The 24635-nt window shown below is 46.9% G+C and overlaps 1 protein-coding gene across 5 annotated transcripts in view; it reads left to right on the top strand.

The window, feature by feature from the left end:
• Nucleotides 1-24635, top strand: part of ptpn20 (protein tyrosine phosphatase non-receptor type 20) — a 276596-nt gene that overhangs the window by 186797 nt on the left and 65164 nt on the right. For all 5 annotated transcript variants that reach the window (XR_013889733.1, XM_080215794.1, XM_080215796.1 and 2 more), the window contains exons 29-31: nt 1610-1941; nt 14978-15308; nt 22855-23025. Coding sequence is in view for 4 of the 5 variants with exons in the window: in XM_080215794.1 (XP_080071920.1) it covers nt 1610-1941; nt 14978-15308; nt 22855-23025 (834 nt within the window). In the remaining variant the exon portion in view is untranslated. The remainder of the gene's footprint in view (nt 1-1609; nt 1942-14977; nt 15309-22854; nt 23026-24635) is intronic.

Genomic DNA, 24635 nt, shown 5'->3' on the forward strand with positions numbered 1-24635 from the left:
TCCTCAGAAGACAAACACGGGGCACACCACCCTTCATCGTCCAGTACTTCCCCGGAGCAGAGAAGCTACGACGCCTTCTCCGGAGTCTTCAACATATCATTGATGAAGATGAACACCACACCAGGGCCATCCCCACACCCCCACTTCTTGCCTTCAAACAACCGCACAACCTCAAACAGACCATTGTCCACAGCAAACTACCCAGCCTTCAGGAGAACAGTGACCACAACCCTGCCACAGCAACCTCTGCAAGACATGTCAGATCATCAACACAGATGCCATCATCTCACGTGAGAACACCATCCACCAGGTACATACTCATGCAATTCGGCCAACATTGTCTACCTGATACGCTGCAGGAAAGTATGTCCAGGGGCATGGTACATTGGGGAGACTGTGCAGACATTACAACAAGGATGAATGAACACCGCTCGACAATCACCAGGCAGGAATGTTCTCTTCCTGTTGGCGAACACTTCAGCAGTCTCGGGCATTCAGCCTCTGATTTTCAGGTAAGTGTTCTCCAAGGCGGCCTACAGGACACACGACAGCGCAGAGTCCCTGAGTAGAGACTGATAACCAAATTCCACACACATGAGGACAGCCTCAACTGGGATTTTGGGTTTGTGTCACTATCTGTAACTCCCACGACTTGCCTGGGCTTGCAAAATCTCACTAACTGTCCTGTCTGGAGACAATACACATCTCTTTAACCTGTGCTTAACCCCCTCTCCACTCTGTACCTTTAAAACTTTATTAGCTGTAAAGACTCGCATTCCAACCATTAACCTATAAATTGAGTTTGTGTCTTTATACGCCCTGTTTGTGAACGCAACTCCCACTCACCTGATGAAGGGACAGCGCTCCTGAAAGCTTGTGGCTTGTGCTACCAAATAAAGCTGACGGACTTTAACCTGGTGTTGTAAGACTTCTTACTGTGCTCACCCTAGCCCAACGCCGGCATCTCCACATCATGACAGGTTTGACCAGACCCAGGAGCAGGTCTCCCCTGCTCCACCATGCTCTCTCTGCAACAGGCGTACGCAAGTGTAGACATGAGCTACAATTGGGTTGAGCCACAGTTCAAGTATTGACCACATCTACTGACTCACTGGACAGTTACAGGACCCTTCTTTGTGCCTGCCATGTGTTAGAATCCACTGTCTCCTATATGGATGGCACAGTGGTGAGCACTGCTGCCTCACAGTACCAGAGACCCGGGTTCAATTCCAGCCTTGGGTCTGTGCAGAGTTTGTACGTTCTTCTTGTGTCTGTGTGGGTTTCCTCTGGGTGCTCCGGTTTCTTCCCACAATCCAAAAATGTCCAGGTTAGGTTGATTGGCCATGCTACATTGATCCTCAGTGTCAGGGGGACTAGCTGGATAAATAAGTGGGATAATGGGAACAGGGCCTGGGGGGATTGTTGTTGGTGCTAACTCAATGGGCTAAATGGCCTCTGCACTGTGGGAATTCTATGACTGAAGTGTTTATGGTTGAGATTAGTGATATATTTTTCTCATGAGGGTTATTGGCATGTTCCCATTAGGGGTTTGGAATTTGGATCCACGTAGTTGATCAACTTGACTCAGCATTCGTTTTCCGATTTTTAGACCCCGATTTCGTCTCCGGTGAAAGAATTGTCGGTTCTGAGGTCACCCGATCTGCATCTCCGAGAGTCTCTTCAAGAGCCCGGTCTACACGGGGCAGCGGGAGATGATGGGGAGCAGCCCCGGGGCTTGGCTTTGCAGAATCACCCTCGTGACTGGAGCGATCAGGAACGGGGTGACGAAACTCTCGAGGAAACTGACGAACTCCGCCAACATCTGCAAGCTGATTCACCCGACGCACCGAACTTGGAGTTAATTAGTGCCCTCGCCGAGGACCTAAGGCAAAACTGTTACTCAACCTACGACTTAGACCTTGCAACGCCAAGCATAAACCGGTAAGGATGATCACCCCCAATTGCTTCACTACCTTTGGGAGAGAAACATAGCCTCTTATTAAATCAACATCCTTGGGGTTACCATTGACCAGAAACGCAGTTGGAGTCACCACAGTCCAAAGATGTGCAGGTTAGGTTGATTAGCCATGCTAAATTGACCCTAATGTCAATACGGTGACTGTCTTTGTGGAGTTTGCACATTCTCCCCATGTCTGTGTGGGTTTACTCCGGATGCTCCGGTTTCTTCCCACAGTCCAAAAATATACAGGTTAGGTTGATTGGCCATGCTACATTGACCCTAGTGTCAGGGGGACTAGCTGGATAAATATGTGGGTAAATATGTAGGGTTAAGGGAATGGGGCTGGAGTGGGATTGTGGTCAATGTGACTTGATGGGCTGAATGGTCTCCTTCTGCAGTGTAGGGATTCCATGGTTCTGTAAACACAGTGGGCACAAGAGCAGGGAGTTCTGTGATGAGTAACTCACCTCCTGACTCCCCAGAGCCTCTCCACCATCTACAAGGCACAAGTCAGGAATGTGATGGAATACTCCCCACTTGCCTGGATGGGGGCAGCTCCAACAACAATCAAGAAGCTCAACACCATCCAGGACAAAGCAGCCCCACTTAATTGGCATCACATCTACAAACACCCACTCCCTCCACCACTGACACCCAGTAGCAGCGATGTGAAGAGGTTTCCTGAGCTGTACTCGGAAGAGGCACTGCAAGAGGTTTTCTGAGCCGAAGTGCAGGATACCGAAGAGAAAAGGTGTCAGGGTGTCGGTGAAGAGGGTAGATGGCCTAATGACATTATCACCAGGCCATTAACCCAGAAACTCAGCTAATGTTCTGGGGACCCGGGTTCGAATCCCACCAGGACATATAGTGGAATTTGAATTCAATTAAAAAAAATCTGGAATTAAGAATCTACCGATAACTGTGAAACCATTGTCGATTGCCGGAAAAACCCATCTGGTTCACTAATGTCCCTTTAGGGAAGGAAATCTGCCATCCTTACCTGGTCTGGCCTACATGTGACTCCAGAGCCATAGCAATGTGGTTGACTCTCAACTGCCCTCAAGCAACTAGGGATGGGCAATAAATGCTGGCCAGCCAGCGACGCCCATGTCCCACGAATGAATGAATGAGGGGGGTGTTTGAGGAATAGGGAGGGAGGGAGGGAAATCATTCAGCCTTATGGGGAGAGCACCCCACATTTGGCAGGGCAGTCTCCCCCCAAGCCCCAAGCTGTCTGCCAGCCTGAAAGTTGAGTCTGGGAGGGAAAATACCCTTAAACGGCCACGTAAAGGCCCCAAATGGCACAAGGGTAGGCTTTCCCTCTGAGACTCTGCCCGCCCTAGCATAGAAGGGTGGCACAGTGGTTAACACTGCTGCCTCACAGCGCCAGGGACCCAGGTTCAATTCCCAGCTTGGAGTCTGTGTGGAGCATGTTCTGCCCGTGTCTGTGTGGGTTTCCTCCAGGTGCTCTGGTTTCCCCCCACAGTCTGAAAGATGTATAAGTTGGGTGGATTGGCTGTGTTAAAATTGCCCCTTAGTGTCGGGGGGACATGCTAGGGTAATGCATGGGGTTGTGGGGATAGGGCGTGTGGGTGGGATTGTGGTCGGTGCAGACTCAATGGGCCAGTGAATCAGCAAAGGAACAAATTATCATTAATTTGGATTTCACAATTATCGCATCAGAAGGTTGGAAGTCCATTTCTGGTTCAGTGGGATGTTTTCCAATTAACATTGAATAATTTCTCTTACTCGAGTCACAGTCATTTGATTTGAACATTTACAACAGTCTGGTAACATTGAAACTTCATTCACTAACTCTCTCAGTGAAGTCTATAAGGACCTGGAGACTTGTCAGTCCGCAGCTCCATCAGTTTGCTCAGCACCCCTTCCCGAGTGATTGTAATTTCACCAAGTTCCTCTCTCCCTTCCCCTTCTTGATTTATAGATGTTACCGGAATGTTCTTTGTATCATCTACAGTGAAGACAGAAGTCCAAAGATGTGCGGGTTAGGTTGATTGGCCATGCTAAATTGTCCCTTAGTGTCCAAAGATGTGTAGGTTGGTTTGATTGGCCATACTCCTTAGATTAGAGGGATTAGCAGAGTAAATATGTGGGGTTGTGGGGATAGGGTCTGGGTGGGATTGTTGTTGGTGCAGCCTTGATGGGCTGAATGGCCTCCTTCTGCACTGTAAGGATTCTATAGATTCCGAATATTAGTTCATTTCATCTGCCGTTTCCTTATTATCAACTCTTAACTCAGTCTCTAAAGAACCAACACTCGCTTTACTTACTCTTTTCTGTTTTAAATACCTGTAAAAACTTCTTAAAATTAAGCTTTGACAGGATGTGGTGTTGCTGGCTAGGCCAGCATTGATTTACCTAACTCTAGTTGTCCTTGAGAAGGTTTTTACACTTCCAGCTAGCTTCCTCTCATACTCTAATCTCTCTCTCCTAGTAACCTTTTCTGCTGCTCTGTAAATTCTGATGTAATACCCAACTTCATCATTGTGTAATTATATGCTTTTTCCTTAAGTTGGATGCTTCCCTTAACTTCTTTAGCTAACCACGGATGGTGGGTCCTTCCCTTAGAAACTTCCTTTGCAGGAATCTTTTCTTTGGGGAGGAGGGTAAGCTGTGAGGTGGATACAGACATGCTTCAGTGTGATTTGGACAAGTTGAGTGAATGGGCAAATACATGGCAGATGTAGGAAATGTGGATGAATGTGAGGTTGTCCACTTCGGCAGGAAGGCAGATTATTATCTGAATGGCTTATACGTTCAGGGAGGGGACTGTGCAATGAGACCTGGGTGTCCTCGTACATCACTCACTGAAGGTAAGCATGCAGATACAGCAGGCAGTAAAGAAGGCAAATAGTATGTTGGCCTTCATAGCGAGAGGATTCGATAATAGGAGCAAGGATGTCTCCATGCAACTATACAGGGCATTGGTGAGTCCAATATTCCAGCTACCTGGAATATTGTGTGCAATTTCAGTCTCCTTATCTGAGAAAACATGTCCTTGCTACTGAGAGAGTGCAGTGAAGGTTTACCAGACTGATACCTGGGTGACGGGACTGATGTTTGAGAAGAATCTGTTAGGATTGTATTCACTGGAGGTCAGAAGAATGAGGGAAACCCATAAAGTTCTAACAGGACGAGAGAGGGTAGATGCAGGAAGGATGTTCCTGATAGTGGGGGTGTCCAGAACCTGCAGTTACAGTCTGAGGATATGAGGTAACCATTTAGGATGGAGATAAGGAGAAATTTTGTCACCCAGAGAGTGGTGAGCCTGTGGAATTTGCTACCACAGCAAGCAATTGAGGCCAAAACATTGTGAGTGAAATTTTCCGCCTAAGGCCAATGACCTTTGAATGGCCCCCAACCCCTCTCGCCTGCCACGATTCCTGTGGTGGGCGGAACGGGACAGTTCCACCCTGTATGTTTACAATGAGTTAGATATAGCTCTTGGGGTGAAAGGGATCAAAGGATATGGGGGAAGATGGAATCAGGATATTGAGATGGATGATCAGACATGATTGTATAGAATGGCGGAGCAGGCTCAAGTGGGCTGAATGGCCTCCTCCTATTTTCTAATGTTTATGTCTTTATGAGTGTACTTATTCCTATCTTTCTGAAATACCCTCTGAAGGGGGTGCTTCTGCTTCTCTATCGATCTATCCTCCGGCCTAGTTTCCCAGTTCAGTTCAGCTAGTTCAGCCCTTGTGCCCGCCTCGTTGCTCTTATTTCAGTTTAGCCAACTTACATCTTGCACTTTGCCTTACGGGGATTTTGTTTGACAGCTGCAGTATGAGAAGGTCCAAACACGTGCAAAATCTGTCAGTACCATGGATAACTATCACAACCGAGACGGAGATAGTTGTCTCCTTGGACTCTGTAGCAGTCAGTTTCTTGTGCTGAACTGACTTTGCTCTACTGTGTCAGAGAGGTGATGCATTTGCTGCTCTCTTGTTTAGTTATCTAGTTCAAACCTTTTGTGCTTCTGTGAATATATTGTCAGAGCTGCACAGAGCCGGAGTCCACGATTAATTAGCTGCATGACTGAACTTCAATTCATTGGACACGATTGGAACTGGCCCAGACCCAACGCGATTATTTTTGTTGTCAATAAAAGTAAAAGTTAAAATTCTGCCAAAAGGATTGTAGTCCCGCGTGAGTTCCTCACTCATCGTCTTTTCAACCCCTCGCCACAAAATGCTCAATCCTACCTCGCTCGCTGCTCTTCCGTTCCCATGGTAACAGGCCTCAGGCCCACTTTGGGCCCATCTTTACTCTGCTCCCGGATCTGGGCCCTGGCCTGATTCTCATCCTGATGCCAATCCTCAGCAGAGCTCTGTAATGCAGTGATGCTCCAGATATCGGATTAGGTCAATAGCAGGAAAAAAAATAAGGACGCGTTCTGGGAAAGGAAGAGGGAAGAATAGACAAAACAAAGACTTGCTTTTATAGATTCATTTCCCATGGCCACTGGACAGCTGAAAAGAGCTTTACACTCAATGAGGTACTTGCAGAAGTACAATTACCATTGTTGTGTATTCTGGATTAATACTCCAACATAATACCACAAGGACATCCCCCATAATAAAACTACTAAGAAGGTTCCATTTGAAAAATTATTGAAAAGATTAGGGGTTGACTAACAGCTTTCCTACAAAGTGCAAAAGGTGTTTTAGATGCTTTTGGAATAAATAGACTTCTTTGATATCTTTGACAGATATAGCACTTGGGCGAATGGGATCGAAGGTTATGGGGAGAAAGCAGGATTGGCTATTGGGTTGGACGATCAGCCATTATTGTCATGAATGGTGAAGCAGGGCTCAAAGGGCCAAATGGCCTTCTCCTGCTCCTATCTTCTATGTCTCTATGAGAGTGATGGCCCACTTGCTTAGCTCTGAAAGTTCCTATTTTGCATCATGCATAACTTATTTCCTCATTACTTCTCAGTTTCGTTTATCAGTTCTTTCATTTCCTCGCAGCCTCTTGCCCCTCCTTTCCCCGTGCTATCCTCTTCTGTCCTTTTCTTGAAAGCTCTCATTTGAAAGCCAATTTCCAGGTAGCCCCGCACAATACTTAATCCCATAACAGCTTTCATTTTGGACATAGAGCATTGTTTATGTTACCCAGAATCTCTTCATCCATCTTAAAAATGTGTAACAATTTCCTTGGAGGGATTGCAGGACAAATCCTGATTAATTAGTTGGTTGCACTGTGATGACACGGCTATCTGTAGACTCCAGGTACTTCCCTCAAGGTTGAATACTGTATAATACTGAAATATTGCAGAAGCTTAGGTCTCTTCTGCAGACTTCCTTCACCAAGGCCCTTCATAGGGATGCAGATAGCCATCAAAAGTTGCCTGGGCAACCGCTGGGAGTTCTCTCTGTGCCACGATCAATAATCCTTTGTTAAAAACTGCCCGTCAGAGGCAGTCAAACTGGCCATGATTCCAGATGCTGCCTGTGGGATGTTGCTGCCATTCAGCTTGGCTTCTGTCTCTGCCTCCAAAAATCAATGTCTTCACTTCGGGGTAGTTCATTGCATGTGAAGCGCGCTGGGGTGGTTCCTGAGAGAACCGGAGGAGGCATAAGGAAACATTTGCCTCAGTCAATTCTTAGCTGAAATGCGCTGACTGTGATAAGAGATTCGACAGCAACTATTAAAGGATCATTGGATAAATAATTGAAGGGCAGGATTAGGGGAGGCAGTGGTGTCATGATATTACTGCTGGACTAGTAATCCAAAGACCCAGGGCAATGGTCTGGAGAGCCGGGTTCAAATCCCACCAGGGCGATTTATTATTGCCGCGAGTATTGGGAAATAGTGAAGAATATTGTTCCTTGCGCGCTATACAGACAAATGATACAGTTCATAGAGTACATAGGGGAGAAGGAAAGGAGAGAGTGCAGAATGTAGTGTTACAGTCATAGCTAGGGTGTAGAGAAAGATCAGCTTAATGCAAGGTGGGTCCATTCAAAAGCCTGATGGCAGCAGGGAAGAAGCTGTTCTTGAGTCAGTTGGTACGTGATCTGAGACTTTCGTACCTTTTTCCTGACGGGAGAAGGTGGAAGAGAATAAGTCTGGGGTACATGAGGAGTTTGATTGTGCTAGCTATTTTTCTGAGACAGCAGGAAGTGTAGATGGAGTCAATGGATGGGAGGTTGGTTTGCTTGATGTACTGGGCTACGTTCGTGATCCTTTGCAAGAACCTACATTGAATTCAATAAAAAACTGGAATTAAAAGTCTGATAATGACCATGAAACCATTGCCAATTATTGTAAAAACCTATTTGGTTCACTAATGTCCTTTTAAGGAAGGAAATCTGCCACTCTTACCTGGTCTGGCCGACATGTGACTCCAGAACCACTTGGTTGGCACGTCACTGGCCACTGAAATAGCCAAGCAAGTTATTAGGAGTGGGCAACAAATATTGGCCTACTCACATTTCATAACCAAATAAAGAAACAGTGGAGTTAATGGATAGCTCTACCACAGAGCTATCACAGGCGTGGCAGGCACGACGGCACAGTGGTTAGCACTGCTGCCTCACAGTGCCAAAGCCCCTGGTTCGATTCCCGTCTCAGGCCACTGTCTGTGCAGAGTCTGCATGTCTTCCCCATAACTGCGTGGGTTTTCTCCGGGTGCTCCGGTTTCCCCTGACAGTCCAAAGATATGCGGGTTAGGTGGATTGGCGATGCTAAATTGCCCCTTAGTGTCAGGAAGACTAGTTGGAGTAAATGCACGGGGTTATGGGGATAGGGCCTGGGTGGGATTGTGGTTGGTGCAGACTCAATGGGCCGAATAGCCTCCTTCTACACTGTAGGGATTCTATGATTCTACCCATGAGTGTGTGGGTTCCCTTCGAGTGCTCCGGTTTTCTCCCACAGTCTGGAAGGTAGTATATAGAACGTAGCGCAGCACAGGCCCTTCGGCCCTCAATGTTGTGCTGAGCTATGTCCAAACCCAAGATCAAGCTATCCCACTCCCTATCATTCTGGTGTGCTCCATGTGCCTATCCAATAATCGCTTGAAAGTTCCTAAAGTGTCCGACTCCACTTTCACAGCAGGCAGTGCATTCCACACCCCAACCACTCTCTGAGTAAAGAATCTACCTCGGACACCCGTCCTATATCTCCCACCATGAACCTTATAGTTATGTCCCCTAGTAGCAGCTACATACACCTGAGGAAATAGTCTCTGAACGTCCACTCTATCTATCCCCCTCATCATCTTATAAACATCTATTAAATCGCCTCTCATCCTCCTCCACTCTAAAGAGAAAAGTCCCAGCTTCCTCAACCTTTCCTCATAAGACCTACCCTCCAAACCAGGCAGCATCCTGGTAAATCTCTGTTCTCTCTCCAATGCTTCCACATCCTTCTTATAGTGAGGTGACCAGAATTGCAGACAATATTCCAAACGTGGTCTCCCCCAGGTCCTGTACAGTTGCAGCATAATCCCACCACCCTTAAACTCAAATGTGCAGTGGCAGTGCTAAATTCTCCCTCAGTCTACCCAAACAGGCACCAGAGTGTCAAAATGTGTTTTCCTCTCACTTTAATCGACCTGCGCAGAGTTGTCTAAACATTGCTGGGTCAAAATCATGGGACATTCCCCCTGACAGATGCCATATGGACTGTCGTGATCCAAGGAAGTGGCTCACCACCGCCTTCTCAAGGGCAATTAGGCTGGAACAACCGATACCTCGTTTCATGCATTTTGAAGATCTGCCAAAATTGCATCCATTTTCTCTGCACGTTCGAGGGACATTGAAGACGGAAGCTCTTGACAAAGGCTGTTCCCTGGCAGACCCGTTTTCTTGGAATCCCGGTTGACATTGGCCTTTCCTGATCAAAGTAGTTTCCTGCCTTCTTCCAGTCAGATCTTTTCCAGAAGTCTCTTTATCCGCTACCCCAGCAATTTATTAGCCCAGCTGTGCAGGAAGACAGTTCAGCCTGAGGGAGTATCCTGTTATCTCGTGCTTCAACTGAACCGTGTCGATTAGATTTAGCTCTCTGTCAGGCACATTGTCAGACCTGGCAACTGTCACAGGTTGGCGAGACTGCGGCAAACCACTCCTCATCAATTTGGGTTCACAGAAGTATCTCGTACCAGTCTGTCTGCTGTGCTGGGGGACTTCTGAGTCAAATGAAGCAGCTTTACATATCCCTATTGCAGTTCCAGCTTTAACTAATGCATTGCCCTAATAATCAGTCAGAAGTATGTTGCATCCTCATTCTGTCTGAGGAAAAGGCTCATTGTGAATAATTAAATGTTGTAGCTTCTTCATTTAGAACCATCGCATCCCACCAATGCAGAAAGAGGCCATTCGGCTCATCCAGTCTGCACTGACTCCCCGAAAGAGCATCCCGCCCAGGCACTCCCCTCTGCCCTTTCCCCAGAACCCCACACATTTCCCATGGCCAATCCACCTAACTCGCACATTTATAGACTGTGGGAGGGAACCCACGCAGACACGGGGAGAACGTGCAAACTCCACACAAGCAGTGACTCAAGGCCGGAGTCAAACCCGGGTCCCTGGCACTGTGAGGCAGCAATGCTAAGCATTGTGCCACCGCGACGCCCTCTTTCTGAACAGAATGTTTCCGTTGTGTTAGTGCCATCATATACATATCAGGAAGGTCACCTCTGATCGTAGTTCTGAATGAGATGGTGATCCCAAAACCCAGGACTGAATTTATTTATTTATTAAGCTCAAGTAGGCTTTCATTAACACTGCAATGAAGTGAAAATACTCTAGTCGCCACACTCTGGCACCTGTTCGGGTACACTGAGGGAGAATTTAGCATGGCCGATGCACCCTAACCAGTACCTCTTTCGGACGGTGGGAGGAAACTGGAGGAAACCCATGCAGACACGGGGAGAATGCGCAGACTCCACACAGACAGTAACCCAAGGCTGGGATTGAACCCAGATCCTGAGGCAGCAGTGCTAATCATTGTGCCACCGTGCCACCCAAGCAAATGAATTTTAAAAATCGAGCCAGTCCTGCCTCTCTCTTAGTCCCACATCCATTCATAGATGCAACATGGTGAGTTTATCGTGTCTCACAATTCTCTGCTTGAGAAACCACACTGGGTTGCAATCATTCAGGAGTGTGACCTCAATTAACTCAGTCTGTCTACCTTCAGGTAGCAGATAACCTTAAGGTTTATATCTAAATGATACATTGCAACTGTATAATATACAAGTAGTGTGGTGGCACAGTGGTTAGCATTGCTGCCTCACAGCGCTAAGGACCTGGATTTGATTCCCAGCTTGAGTTAGTGTCTGCGTGGAATCTGCACATTCTCCCCATATGTGTGTGGGTTTCGTCCGGGTGCTCTGATTTTCTCCCACTGTCCGAAAGATGTGCTGGTTAGGCGCATTGGCCATGCTAAATTCCCCCACAGTGTATCTGAACAGGCGAAGGAGTGTGGTGACAAGGGGATTTTCACAGTAACTTCTTTGCAGTGTTAATGTAAGCCCATTTCTGACACTAATAAATAAACTTTAAGCTATATACTGCAGACTTTCTGTTGTACCACAGAGTATTCTGGCTGCTCCAAAGTTGTGGGACAATTAACATTTCTGCCGAATATTTTTGGACTTGGACCCAGCTGACATTTCTCTCAGCAGGATGTACGATGAAGGCTTTAATTTGTCGATAGGAAATTTCTTTGTGCGTTAGTTTTACATTTGAAAAATTGTCTAAATCATGTGTCACATGGTAAAAAAAAAAGCACATGGGGGATTCCAGACTAAGTAATACATTTTCTCAGACAGAGGAATTTCACCCTTAACATTTTGTGTAAATATTACTGGGTAAAATTGGAACGAGGGACACTGTGGAATCAGTGCTCCGTGCAATAGAGGAGGCAATGCCATCGTGGTATTCATAGAATTCTTAAAGTGCAGAAGGAGGCCATTCAGCCCATCGAGTCTGTATCGATAACAATCCGATCCAGGCTCTATCCTTATTACCCCACATATTTACTCTATTAATCCCTCGGCACTGAGGGGCAGTTTAGTATGACCAATCAACATAAAGCACACATCTTTGGACTGTGGGAGGAAACCAGAGCACCCGGAGGAAACCCACACAGGCACGAGGGGACTGTCTGTGCGGAGTTTGCACAGTCACCTAAGGCCGGAATCGAACCCGGGTCCCTGGCGTTGTAAGGCAGCAGCGCTAACCGCCGTGCCATTCCATTGTATTGTCGCATTGTCACTGGACGAGCAATGCAGAGACCCTGGTTAATGCTCTCGGGACCAGGGTTCAAATCCCATCATGGCAGACAGTGAAATTTGAATTAAATAAAAATCTGGAATTAATGACCGTGAAACCCAGTATCGATTGTCAGGAAAACCCATCTGGTTCATCAGTGCCCTTTAGGGAAGGAAATCTGCCGTCCTTACCTGGTCTGGCCTACATGTGACCCCAGACCCACAACAAAGTGTTTGACTCTTAAATGCTGGCCCAGCCAGTGAGGCCAACATGCCATGAATGAATAAGGAGAAAAGAAAGAGACAGGTCTCATGAAATTTAAAGTTTAAGTTTATTTATTGGTGTCACAAGTAGGCTTATATTAACAGTGCAATGAAGTTACTGTGAAAATCCCCTAGTCGCCACACTCCGGCACCTGTTCGGATACACCTAATCAACACGTCTTTCAGACAATGGGAGGAACCGGAGCACCCGGGGGAAACCCGCACAGACACAGGGAATTGACTCAAACCAGGAACTGAACCGGGTTCCTAGCACTGTCAAGCTGCAGTGCTAACCGCTGTCCTACAGTACCACCCCTTGATCCACCTAGCCCCAAGAGCTATACCTAATTTCTTCTTAAAATCAGTCAACGTTTTAGCCTCGACTATATTCCGTGATAGTGAATTCCGCATATTCACCACCCTCTGGGTGAAAAACTTTCTCCTCACCTCAGTCCTAAAAAGCCCCTTACCCTCAAACTACAACCACTGGTTCTGATTTGATTTATTATTGTCACATGAATTAGTATACAGTGAAAAATATTGTTTCTTGCGCTATACAGACAAAGCGTGGAATACAAAGAACAGTACAGCACAGGAACAGGCCCTTTGGCCCACCAAGTCTGTACTGACTCAGATGCCTCTCTAATCTAATATTTTCTTGCCTCTATATGGTCCATATCCCTCTATTTGCTGCCTATTCAGGTGTCTATCCGGATGCCTCTTGAACGCTGTTACAGAATCTGCTCCCACCACCTCTGGCAGCGCGTTCCAGGCATTCACCATCCTCTGTGCGAAAACTTTCCTCCTCTCACTCTCAATCTATGCACCTGAATAATTGACCCTTTGACCCTGGCAAAAAAAGCCTCTGACTATCCATAGATAGGGGAAAAGGAAAGGAGGGAATAGAGTGTTCCAGCCGTAATGAGGGTGTAGAGAAAGATCAGCTGAATATATATAGTACGGCCATTCAAAAGTCTGAAGGAAGAAGCTGTTCTTGAGTTGGTTGGTTCGGGATCTCAGACTTTTTCCCCACCATCGGGGACATTCTTTCTGAATCTACCCTGTCTAACCCTGTTAGAATTTTAAGTTTCTACGAATCCACTCTCACTCTTCTAAACTCCAGTGAATCCAATACTTAGTCTCTCCTTATGTGACAGACCTGCCGTCCCGGGAATCGGCCTGGTAAACCGTCTCTGTACTCCCTCTGTAGCAAGGACATCCTTCCTCAGATAAGGACACCGAAACTGCACACAATACTCCAGGTGTGGCCTCACCAATGTCCAGTACAGTTGCTGTAAAAGGGTACAAGTGAAGGATACACAATATTTTGCAGCTTTATGAAACTTTGGTAAAACCTCACTTAGCCAGTATTGCGTTCAGTTCTGGTCAGCATATTAGAGGAAGGATGTGGAGGCTTTGGAGAGGGTGCAGAAGAGGTTTACCAGGATGCTGTCTGGATTACAGGGTCTGAACTATCAGGTGAGACTGAACAAACTAGAGTTATTTTATCTGGAACGACGGAGGCTGAGGAGAGACCTGATCGAAATCTATAAAATTATCAGAGGCATAGATAGTGTTCACAGTCAGAAACTTTTTCCCACAGTTTGTCTGCACTAAAATATTGCCTGAAAGCTTTATGCTGATGAATATTAATTGCCAGTTTGATGGGTAATGAAAGTGCCATTATTCTTACTGCAGAATAATGTCTTGCTTGAGGTTAAGGCTGAAACAGATCATCTGAACAATGAGAAAGGTACTAAGCATTGTATCTTGTCTGTGCCCTATCTGACAGAGTGTGGTGACTAGGGGATTTTCACAGGGACTTCGTTGCTAATGTAAGCCTACTTGTGACACTAATAAAGAAAGAATGAGAGAGAGTGAGAGAAAAGATAGATAAGAAAGAGAGAACGAACGAAAGAGAGAATGAAAGAAGGACAGAAAGAGAGAATGAAAAAGCAGAAAGGGGGAATGAAAGATAGAAAGACAGAACAAAAGAAATAAACAACGAAAGAAAGAGTGAAAGCAAGAGAGAAAGTAAGTAAGTAAGTTTTATGGAGTTTGCACATTCTTCCTGTGTCTGCATGGGTTTCCTCCGGGTGCTTCGGTTTCCTCCCGCACTCGAAAGATATGGAGGTTAGGCTGATTGGCCATGCTAAATTGTGCCTTAGTGTCAGTGGATTACACTAGATTAGCAGGGTAAATATGTGGGATTAAGGGAATAGGGCCTGGGTGGGATTGTTGGCGGTGCAGGCTCGATGGGCTGAATGGCCTCCTTTTGCACTGTAGGCAGTCTATGATTCTTTGCAATTCTTCAAATGCATACTTAAATCCCATTTACAAAATGAGTTCAGTTGCAAACCATTGACTGGACTTGCACTTACATCAGGTCATTGTTTTAAATGTGGTCTCACATCCGACCCCAGTGAAGAGCTGCTCTTTCTAGATGTACTCAGTTATATTGGCCCTTCATTGTATTATTGCCTGAATAACGTATTATTTCAAATTCTTAGCCTTCTGAGCAGTGTGGCCGAAGAAAGTGAATCTCAGTCATCCGTCTACTTCTGCAAGCCTGAAGTCTCTTCCCCAACGCCACTGGACGAAGAGTATTTGACCATTAGTTCCACCTCAGCCTCCTCGGGGTGCGACAGCCCGGACTCTCAGTCGCCGCGCATCGTCATCCCACCGCCTCACTTCCTGGTGCCCCCCCTCCAACGCTCGGCCCCGGCAGAGAGGGAGACGAGTGACAGAGCGGACTGGGAGGACCTGGAGGAGATCGATGATGAGGTGGGGGCCCAGGTGGGGTCGAGGAACGAAGAAGACGAGGAGGACGCTCCAAACTTAGTAAGTGTGGCACGTGGCGACTCGGTAAAACGGTAGAGGTTTTACACGACTCGCCGCACAACCGCTCACTTGCTGCCCGCGCACTAGTGCTGATGTGAATGGCTGTGCGTTGGGAGTGAATGAACTAGAGCTTTGCTTGTGCAACCTTGATCGCCGATGCACTGAACACTCCTCTCAGCCGCCGATGTTCCCCTCCACATTGCCGTTCTATACGCTGCCAAAGTTGTTGACCATATTTTTCGAGGACACTTTATAAACCAGTATTACTTGGAATAACACCGGAGCTTTCAGTAGACTTCACTTGACAATAGAATTGCAGAGAGATCACAGTTTGTAAATAAATTTAACTAAGAAAGAGAACACCAAAGGCAATTAAAAAAAATAACCTTAACCTTGTTGGATTAAGGAACTAATTATTTTTAAAATTCTATTAATTTTCTTTTAGTACGTCACTGCCACTGAGGCACGTACCTTACGGACAATCTGTGTGTAGCTCTTGAAGAATGATATTGCCAATCCCGTGACGGTGTTCTTTTAAAGGAATCCTGTGCCACTAATAATAGGGGGAAAAAGACAAAAGGGTGGGCAGCAGGATGGCACAGTGGTTAGCACTGCTGCCTCACAGCGCCGGGGACCTGGGTTCGATTCTTGGCTTGGGTCATTGTCTGTTGGAGTTTGCACGTTCTCCCCGTATCTGCGTGGGTTTCCTCCGGGTGCTCCAGTTTCCTCCCACACTCCGAAAGACGTGCTGGTTAGGGTGCACTGGCCATGCTAAATTCACCCTCAGTGTACCCGAACAGGCACCGGAGTGTGACGACTAGGGGATTTTCACAGTAACTTCATTGCAGTGTTAACGTAAGCCTACTTTGTGACCAATAAATTACTTTATTTTCCAACTCCCACCCCCCGCCCCCGCCATGGTGTGTTTTGCGGTGACGGAGATGACCCGTCAATGTCCGCTGACGGAATGTCCCAATCCCGTCGGTGTCACTGGCTTTTTTATGTGTCGCCAGTGGGAAGATTCCGGCAAAGGTCTTCACAATGTAAAGTGTTATCAGCAACAGCGAGCAAGTCCCTGCACAGTATAATAGCCCCAGGAGTCAGCTGGAAAGGAATAGTGCACAAAAGAAAGCACAGCAAAATCAGAAGCCTGTGGTTAACTACAAACAGGTCCCAACTGGGCAATACAACACTGGACCCGCTCAGAGGCCTGCTTTATAAGTTTGAGTTTTTAAAAAAATTTATTTATTAGTGTCTCAAGTCGGCTTACATTAACAGTGCAATGAAGTTACTGTGAAAATCCCCCACTCTGGCGCCTGTTCAGGTACACTGAGGGAGAATTTAGCATGGCCAATCCATCTAACCAGCATATCTTTCAGACTGTGGGAGGAAACCCACGCAGACACGGGGAGTATGTGCATAGACCACAGAACTCTACAGTGCAGAAAGAGACCCTTCGGCCCATTGAGTCTACACCAAACACAATCCCACCCAGGCCCTACCCCCATATCTCTACATATTATACCCACTAATCCCTCTAACCTACGCATCCCTGGACACTAAGGGGCAATTTCTTAGCATGGCCAATCAACCCAACCCGCACATCTTTGGACTGTGGGAGGAAACTGGAGGAAACCCACGCAGACACGAGGAGAACGTGCAAACTCTACACAGACAGTGACCCAAGCCAGGAATCGAACCTGGGTCCCTGGCGCTGTGAGGCAGCCGTGCTAACCACTGTGCCACCGTGCCCCCTAGGACTCAGTATACGAGCTCTACCTGGTCAGGTAATTACCAATCATGGGACAGCTCATACTCTACGAGTCTTAAGGGGAGGTAAATCAGAGATTCCCCATCCAAGTCCTGGAGTTAGCAAGCACACTCTAATATGTGGTCCATGTTTCAGGCTGGTGACCTTTTAAAATGGTCTGTAAAACCTTCTGTGGTCACCAAAAGGTAAACATCGAGTGATGTGAATCTCCGCACTTTTGAGCCGGATCGCGAGATTTTCGGCTGCCCTCCTACACTGCCAAGCTCAGTATCCTGTGCGGAACAGTCAGCTTTACAGCATCAAAGTGGAAAGTGACGCCAAATTAACCGACATGTCTGGAGGGTACTCGTAATGTTTCATCAGAGTTCGCCTGTGTGTCCTTCTCCCTGGTAATGTTAATTTAAGTCTTCAGACTGATCCACTGAAGCAACTGAAGGTATGCACGAGTGCACTGTGGAGACCGACAGAATTGGGAATCTCTGTAGTATTTGATAGCTGCTGAATGGATGTCTTGGCATTCACCCAGCTCCCCCAAGCCAACCAGTGCAGAGATACCCCTCTAATATATCCTCCCCATCCCTGCCCGCTCTGCAGATGGAATTTAGTAACCAGTCACGGGTTACTTTTGGCACAGTGGTTAGCACTGCTGCCTCGCAAGGTTCGATTCCCGCTTGGGTCGCTGTTTGGAGTTTGCACATTCTCCCCATGTGCGCATGGGTTTCCTCCAGGTGCTCCGGGTTCCCTCCCACACTCCGAAAGACGTGCTGGTTAGGCGCATTGGCCATGCTAAATTCTCCCTCAGTGTACCCGAACAGGAGTGCGGTGACTAGGGGATTTTCACAGTAACTTCATTGCAGTGTTAATGTAAGCCTAGTTGTGACAATAATAAATAAGCTTTCAAACTACTTCTCCCGGATGGGGCCAAGGCTGCTGTCACTCCACGCTTATGCAGTGTGTATCTCAGAGCTTCCTCCATCCCCATGCATAAAAGCATCAGACAATTCAAAATAATACGGTGATAAAACGGGTAACTGTTCATGCTGAACAGTAATGGACTCTGTGACGTTCAGTGCCACGGAATACACATGCACATGGAGGCGCCATTCATCATTATCTGTGAAAATAAGGTTGTCTCATTCATAATTTATTTTGTTGTGATCGAAACAGAATTAAATTTATATTAAATCGAGTACTTGATTGAGCTGTTTTGCATTGTGACTGAATTTGATAGTGACAGATTTGATTTTACATTTCAGTAACATCCATGTTTGGCGATATGAATAGTTTTAGAATGATGATTCCATGTTGACTTTTCACCCGCTATTCTTCAAATGAATCCTGACTGGTTCATTATGGAGCAGGGAAAGGCTCCAGCTTCTGTTCCAGACTCACAGTGAGGCGCCTATATTTAGGTTCATTTGCCTTGTGCTTTCTTTAACTGATCTTACCCGGTGGGGCTGGCTGTCACCAGGTTTGTTTCCACGGCTATGGGCCGCCTTGCGTATCTCATCCAATTAGAGATGTGTAATTGTGAGCTAATCCCATGTGGAGCATCACAACACACACAAACCATGCAAGCATACACGTACATACGTGTACACACACATACACACATGCATGCACAAAAAAATGCACACATGCACCCAACAGATGCACATGCACACTCAATAAAGACACATGCACACTAATACATGCACACACACACCCAACAGACACTCAGCAGATACACGTGCACACACATGCATCCATGCACATACAGAAACGTGCACACAGACACACTCATGCATGCACGCACTTGCACACACACAAACATATGCACATATACGTGCAGAAACATGCACACACGCGCATACATATACGCGCATACACACACAAGCACACAGTCATGCGCTCACACACATACACTTGCGCGCACACACACACACAAAAACGCGCTCATACAAATACACACACGCATGCACACACATGCATGCACACACATGCACACAGACTTGCACACACAAAGCATGTGCGCATGTGCTCACACCCATACACACACTCACCCACACATGTGCACGCTCACACACAGCTGAATTATAATTCTTGTGTATGTGGGTGGATTTTGAATGGGTTGAAGTTAGGCCCAGACACTGCAGGAAACAGTGATCAGAAAGAGAAACACCAGTGGATCATTATCCTTCCAACCTGACCAGACACGAGGATACTTGGCCAGACACGAGGATACTCAGACACATCAATGCTGCGTATTGTATCTGGCTCTACAGCATCACAGGCAATCCCCACTACACATTGGACCCTTGGAGCAACACTTAGTTTGTTTAACCTCTCACCTTTCCTCTGAAGCTTGCATTTAATCTCTGGTTGGGGAGGTGATACTGAGACCTGCTCCACCAACGCTGCTGAGTGTGCTGTTAACAGGAGCTAGACGTTAACAACTTGAGGTGTTTTGTTTTTGCTGACATCCTCTCTGCCTGGGCCTGGGCCTCCCCTTGAGGCCCCGCTGCCTGACAGTCCAAACTGAGACTTGCAACTTGCTGACGGTGATGGACGAGGGGGGTTTAGCGTCTCGCGTTCCGTGGCATTATGGGTCAAGAGGCTGGAGGACTTCAGCGCTTTTTGGTGCGAGACTCCTTTAATTAAAGGAGCCCCCTTCTCCTGTGGCAACCTCTTCCAGAGTGGCACATCAGCAGGTGCTAATAGAAAGAGAGGAGAAGACAGCTGAAGATGTTGGAAGTCTAAAGTGAAGACACAGCAGGTTGGTAAAATCAGTGGAGATGGCGGTTTCTACACTGGGCGCTGGGGCCAAGCTGATCTCAATGCCAACGAGAATAACACTGATTTTCTCTGTCTCTTTCCACATGTTAACATGTGCATTTGCAGTGGTCTGTGCTTTGTTTTCCCGTGTACATATTGCTCACACAGCGAGCTCTACCATTGCAGCAATTCTAACATTCCACACTTCCTTCAAGGACATCTGGCTGCATTCTGCCTTCATTTACCATGAAGTCAAGTTGATTTGAAGGGGCTTAGGCTTTGACTTTCGATGAGTTGTACTCGCTCAACATTACTCACAAGAGCTCGCATTCAGGTCGCACACTCAAACCCAACCCTCCCCCCCCCCCAAAGCATTTTGCAAAACAAATAATTGAGGAAAATTTCATACCCAGACATGTAAGGGGGGGAGTTTTCACCTCCTGCCCACCATGGGAATCGTAGCGGGCAAGAGGGGCGTTGCTGATCATGCAAATGTCCGTTGACCTCGGGTGGAATTTTCTGGCCTTGGGTGAGTGTGGCCAGAAAATCCCATCCGTGAAGACAGGTTGGTTGGAAGAGGCTGCTTTGAAGGAGTTTCTTAAAGGAAAACAATGATTCAGAGAGGGGACTTCCAGGACTTATAGAATGCTACAGTGCAGAAGGAGGCCATTCATCCCATGAAGCCTGCACTGCCCACCATCCCACCCAGACCCTATCCCCATAACCCCATTTATCTACCCTAGCTAGTCCCTCTGACACTATTTAGCACGGCCAATCCACCTAACCCGCACACCTTTGGAGGAAACCCACGCAGACATGGGGTGAATGTGCAAACTCCACACAGACAGTGACCCAAGCCAGGAATCAAATCTGGGTCCCTGGCGCTGTGAGGCAGCAGTGCTAACCATTGTGCCACCGTGTCGCCCAAGCTTAGAGCCCCAGCGGTTGAAAGCACAGCCATCGATGATGGAGCTGTGAAGATTGGGGATGAGTAAGAGACTTTGCGCAGTGATCTGACTGTGGGAGCAGTTGGTTCCAGTATGGATGAGGACCGTGATTTAAAAGAAGATAGACAGGCTTGGATTCTGAAAGCATCTTTCGCAGCCCCTGACATTCCATACTGTTTTGCAACTAATGAAGTAAAGTGTAGTCACTGTCCCGTTGTGGGAAATCAATGCTCACTCAAGCTTTGGCATCAGATGATTACGCTTTTTTTATTCATTCGTAGGACATGGGTGTTGCTGGCTAGGCCAGGATTGATTGCCCATCCCTAGTTGCCCTGGAGAAGGCAGTGGTGGGCTGCCAACTTGAATCGCTGCAGTCCACGTGCTGTGGGTTGACCTCAGTGCCATTAGGGAGGGATAAACTTTATTCAAGTTATAGAATGGAATCAGACCATGGTTACAGCAGCGGAAGAAGCCCGTTCGGCCCATCGTGTTTGTGCTAGCTCTCTGCAAGAGCAGCTCACCCAGTCCCGATCCCCGGTCTTTTACCCACAGCTCTGCAAAACCTTTCTCTTCAGAAATTGGCCCAACTCTCTTCCGAGTGCCTCGATTCATCCGCCTCCATCACACTCTCAGGCTGTGTGTTCCTGATTCTAATCCCCCTGCTGCATTAAAAACAATTCTCTGACCCTGTTGGGATTCTCCAGTCCCGCTGCAATGAATGGAGATGTGATTGGGCGCCAAATTTCCCATTCCCGCCAGAAGCAGTAGTGGGGTGGGAGAGACTGGAGGATTCCGGCCAAAAGCGTTTTTCCCCTCATATCGCCGTCACTTTATTTGCCAATCATCTGAAATCGATGTGCTGGTTCTCAATTAAAAAAGGGTGGAATGGACAAGTTGGGCCGAAGGGCCTGTTTCCATGCTGTAAATCTCTATGACTCTATGCCAACAGGATCAATTCTTCTCCCTTTCCAATCCTATCCTCTTATTAATCTCTGCTGCATGTCCTCTTCCCCAAGGAGAACAGCCCCAGATTCTCCGACCTATCCGTGTTATTGAAGTTCCTCATTCCTGGAACCATTTCCGTGACTCTTTGCCACACCTTCTCTAATGCCTCCATATCTCATCCAAGGTTCAAGCAAAGTGGCTATCAGAAATGTTCCACCATCTCAGAAAGATGTTGATAAACTGGGGAGATTGCAGAGAAGATTTACAAGGGTGTTACCAGGATTAGTGGGCCTGAGTTACAGGGAGGGGTTGGCCAGTTTAGGACTTTAATCCTTGGAATGTAGGAGAATGAGGGCTGACCTTAGGCGTATAAAATCATGAGGGGCATAGATAGGATGAACACACATAGTCTTTTCCCCTGGAAAGGGGAATTGTAAACTAGAGGGCAAAGGTTTAAGATAGAAGGAGAAAGATTTAAAAGGGTCCTGAAGGGGTAACTTCTTCACACAGAGGGCGATGCATGTATGGAATGAGCTGTCAGAGAAAGTGGTTGAGGCAGGTGCAATAGCAATGTTTATAAGCATTTGGATAAGTACATGGATGGGAAAGGATCAGACACAGCAGCACGGTGGCACAGTGGTTAGCACTGCTGCCTCACACCGCCAGGGACCTGGGTTCGATTCCCGGCTTGGATCACTGTTTATGTGGAGTCTGCACATTCTCCCCGTGTCTGCGTAGGTTTCATCCCACAGTCTAGCAGGTTAGGTGGATTGGCCTTGCTAAATTGCACCTTAGTGTCAGGGAGACTAGCTAAGGTAAATGCATGGGGTTATGCAGATTGTAGTTGGTGCAGACTTGATGGGCTGAATGGCCTTCTTCTGCACTGATGGATTCAATGAATTGGGATTAGCTGGGAGGGCATCATGGACTGGTTGGGCTGAAGGGCCTGTTTCCCAGCTGTATTGCTCTATAACTCTCTACCAGGTTGCTTTCGAAGACAGGTAAGCTGATGAGAATCTAAACATTCCAATGTGCTGTACCTTAACTTTGCCATGTGATTGAGAGTGAGAGAGAGAGGAAATATATGTTGCATTCACTCTTGTTATCGCCTCCAATCTTTTTCCTTCAGCCTATAATACGGGAATATGAGATGTATGTAACCTTGAAGAAAAATAAGAAGGGAAGCCTGGGTTTCACGATAGTGCGCAGTAAGCTGGACAACTGCTATTATATCCGTGACGTGCTGGATAACCCTGCCAAGGCTGATGGACGACTGAGAGCAGGAGACAGGCTCATAACGGTAAAGGAATTAGCATTAGAAAAATTGCCCTGTGTATCTGGTTATCCAGTGTGCCAGCGTTGATGGTAGTGTTTTGGATGCCCTGTTGTTAAATCAGGATTCGACCTCCAACAATCAACCTGGGTTTGGACACACTCTCCTCCAGTTCCACCCCTCTTATTGACTAATGTACCAGAGCAAACCCCTCAGTCCACTGCTCTCAATGTGTACTGCAGATGTTTAAGGGTGCGACATTGGATGGGGTACAGTGTGTATGTGAGGGTAGGGAGTTGGATGGAGTAGAGTGTGTGGTGAAGGTGGGAAGATGGATGGGGTATAGTGTGTGTGTGTGAGTGGGGAATTGGATGGGGTACAGTGTGTGTGTGAGGGTGGGGAAATGGATGGGGTACAGTGTGTGTGTGAGGGTGGGGAGATGGATGGTGTACAGTGTGTGGTGAGGGTGGGAAGATGGATGGGGTACAGAGTGTGTATGAGGGTGGGGAGCTGGATGGGGTACAGAGTCTGTGTGTAAGGGTGGGGAGTTGGATGTGTGTTTGTGTGTGTGTCTGTATTTGTGTGTGTCTATTTGTGTGTGTGTTTGTGTGTGTGTGTGTGTGTGTCTGTGTGTGTGTGTTTGTGTGTGTGTGTCTGTGTGTGTGTGTGTGTGTGTGTGTGTGTGTGTGTGTGTGTGTCTGTGTGTGTGTGTCTGTGTGTGTGTGTTTGTGTGTGTGTGTGTGTCTGTGTGTGTGTGTCTGTGTGTGGAGTGGGGCTTGTAGTTGGATAGGGTGCAGTATTTCTGATACTTGGGTCTGAAGTTAGCTGAAAGTTTTTGTGAGAGAGATCGGGATTTGGGGAGTGTGCAGATGTGGAATGACTGACCCGACAATCGGAGTACAATCAGACTGATTCATTTCCAGGCTGATTTATGAGACTGACCTTTGCTCACTTGTAGGTTCTCTGTAAACTGTTCGGGGCAGTGTTATACAGAATCTATAAATTCCTCCGTTATATTCCAAATCCTGCTGATAATATAAAAATATAATAGTTATTAGCGGGATCTTCTGTGTCTGTCATTGTGTAAGAAAACATTATGAAAAAGATTCCTTCTCCATTACTCTATAGTCTGCTTCATTTATGCATTACATTGCAGAGCTGAAAGTAATAAAGAGAGGGCCAGTGATCCTTTGGAATTTAATTTGTTTATCTTGTGGAGAGTCTGGACAAATACTGAAAATTCCTTTTGGAGTTCTAACACCCGAAAGTCAAACTTGTTAGAACAGTCCGCCACTCCCCATTCTTCCTCTGCATTATATTGGAAATAAATCTATAAAGCGTGGAAAGTAATCAGCTTTCCAGGGGTTGTTCTATTCAGGGACATTAATATAGGCTGGAATTTTCTGGCCCTTCACGCCAGTGGGATTCTCCAGTCCCACTGCAGTTGAATGAAGATTCGGCTGAGCGCCAAATTCTCCACCCTCGCTTTCAGGGCGTGAATGACTGGAAAATCCAGAGTGTTTGTTTACGATGGAATCCGTTTGCATCTTGAAGCTTGAGTATTGGTTTTTCGCATTGGCATTGCTTATCTCCCTCCCTCTCATCCAAATTCCACCCCTCCCGCACTGCCCAGATGC

This window comes from Carcharhinus amblyrhynchos, chromosome 31 (assembly GCF_965287045.1).
Source record: "Carcharhinus amblyrhynchos chromosome 31, sCarAmb.v2.hapA, whole genome shotgun sequence".
Classification (NCBI taxonomy): domain Eukaryota; kingdom Metazoa; phylum Chordata; class Chondrichthyes; order Carcharhiniformes; family Carcharhinidae; genus Carcharhinus; species Carcharhinus amblyrhynchos.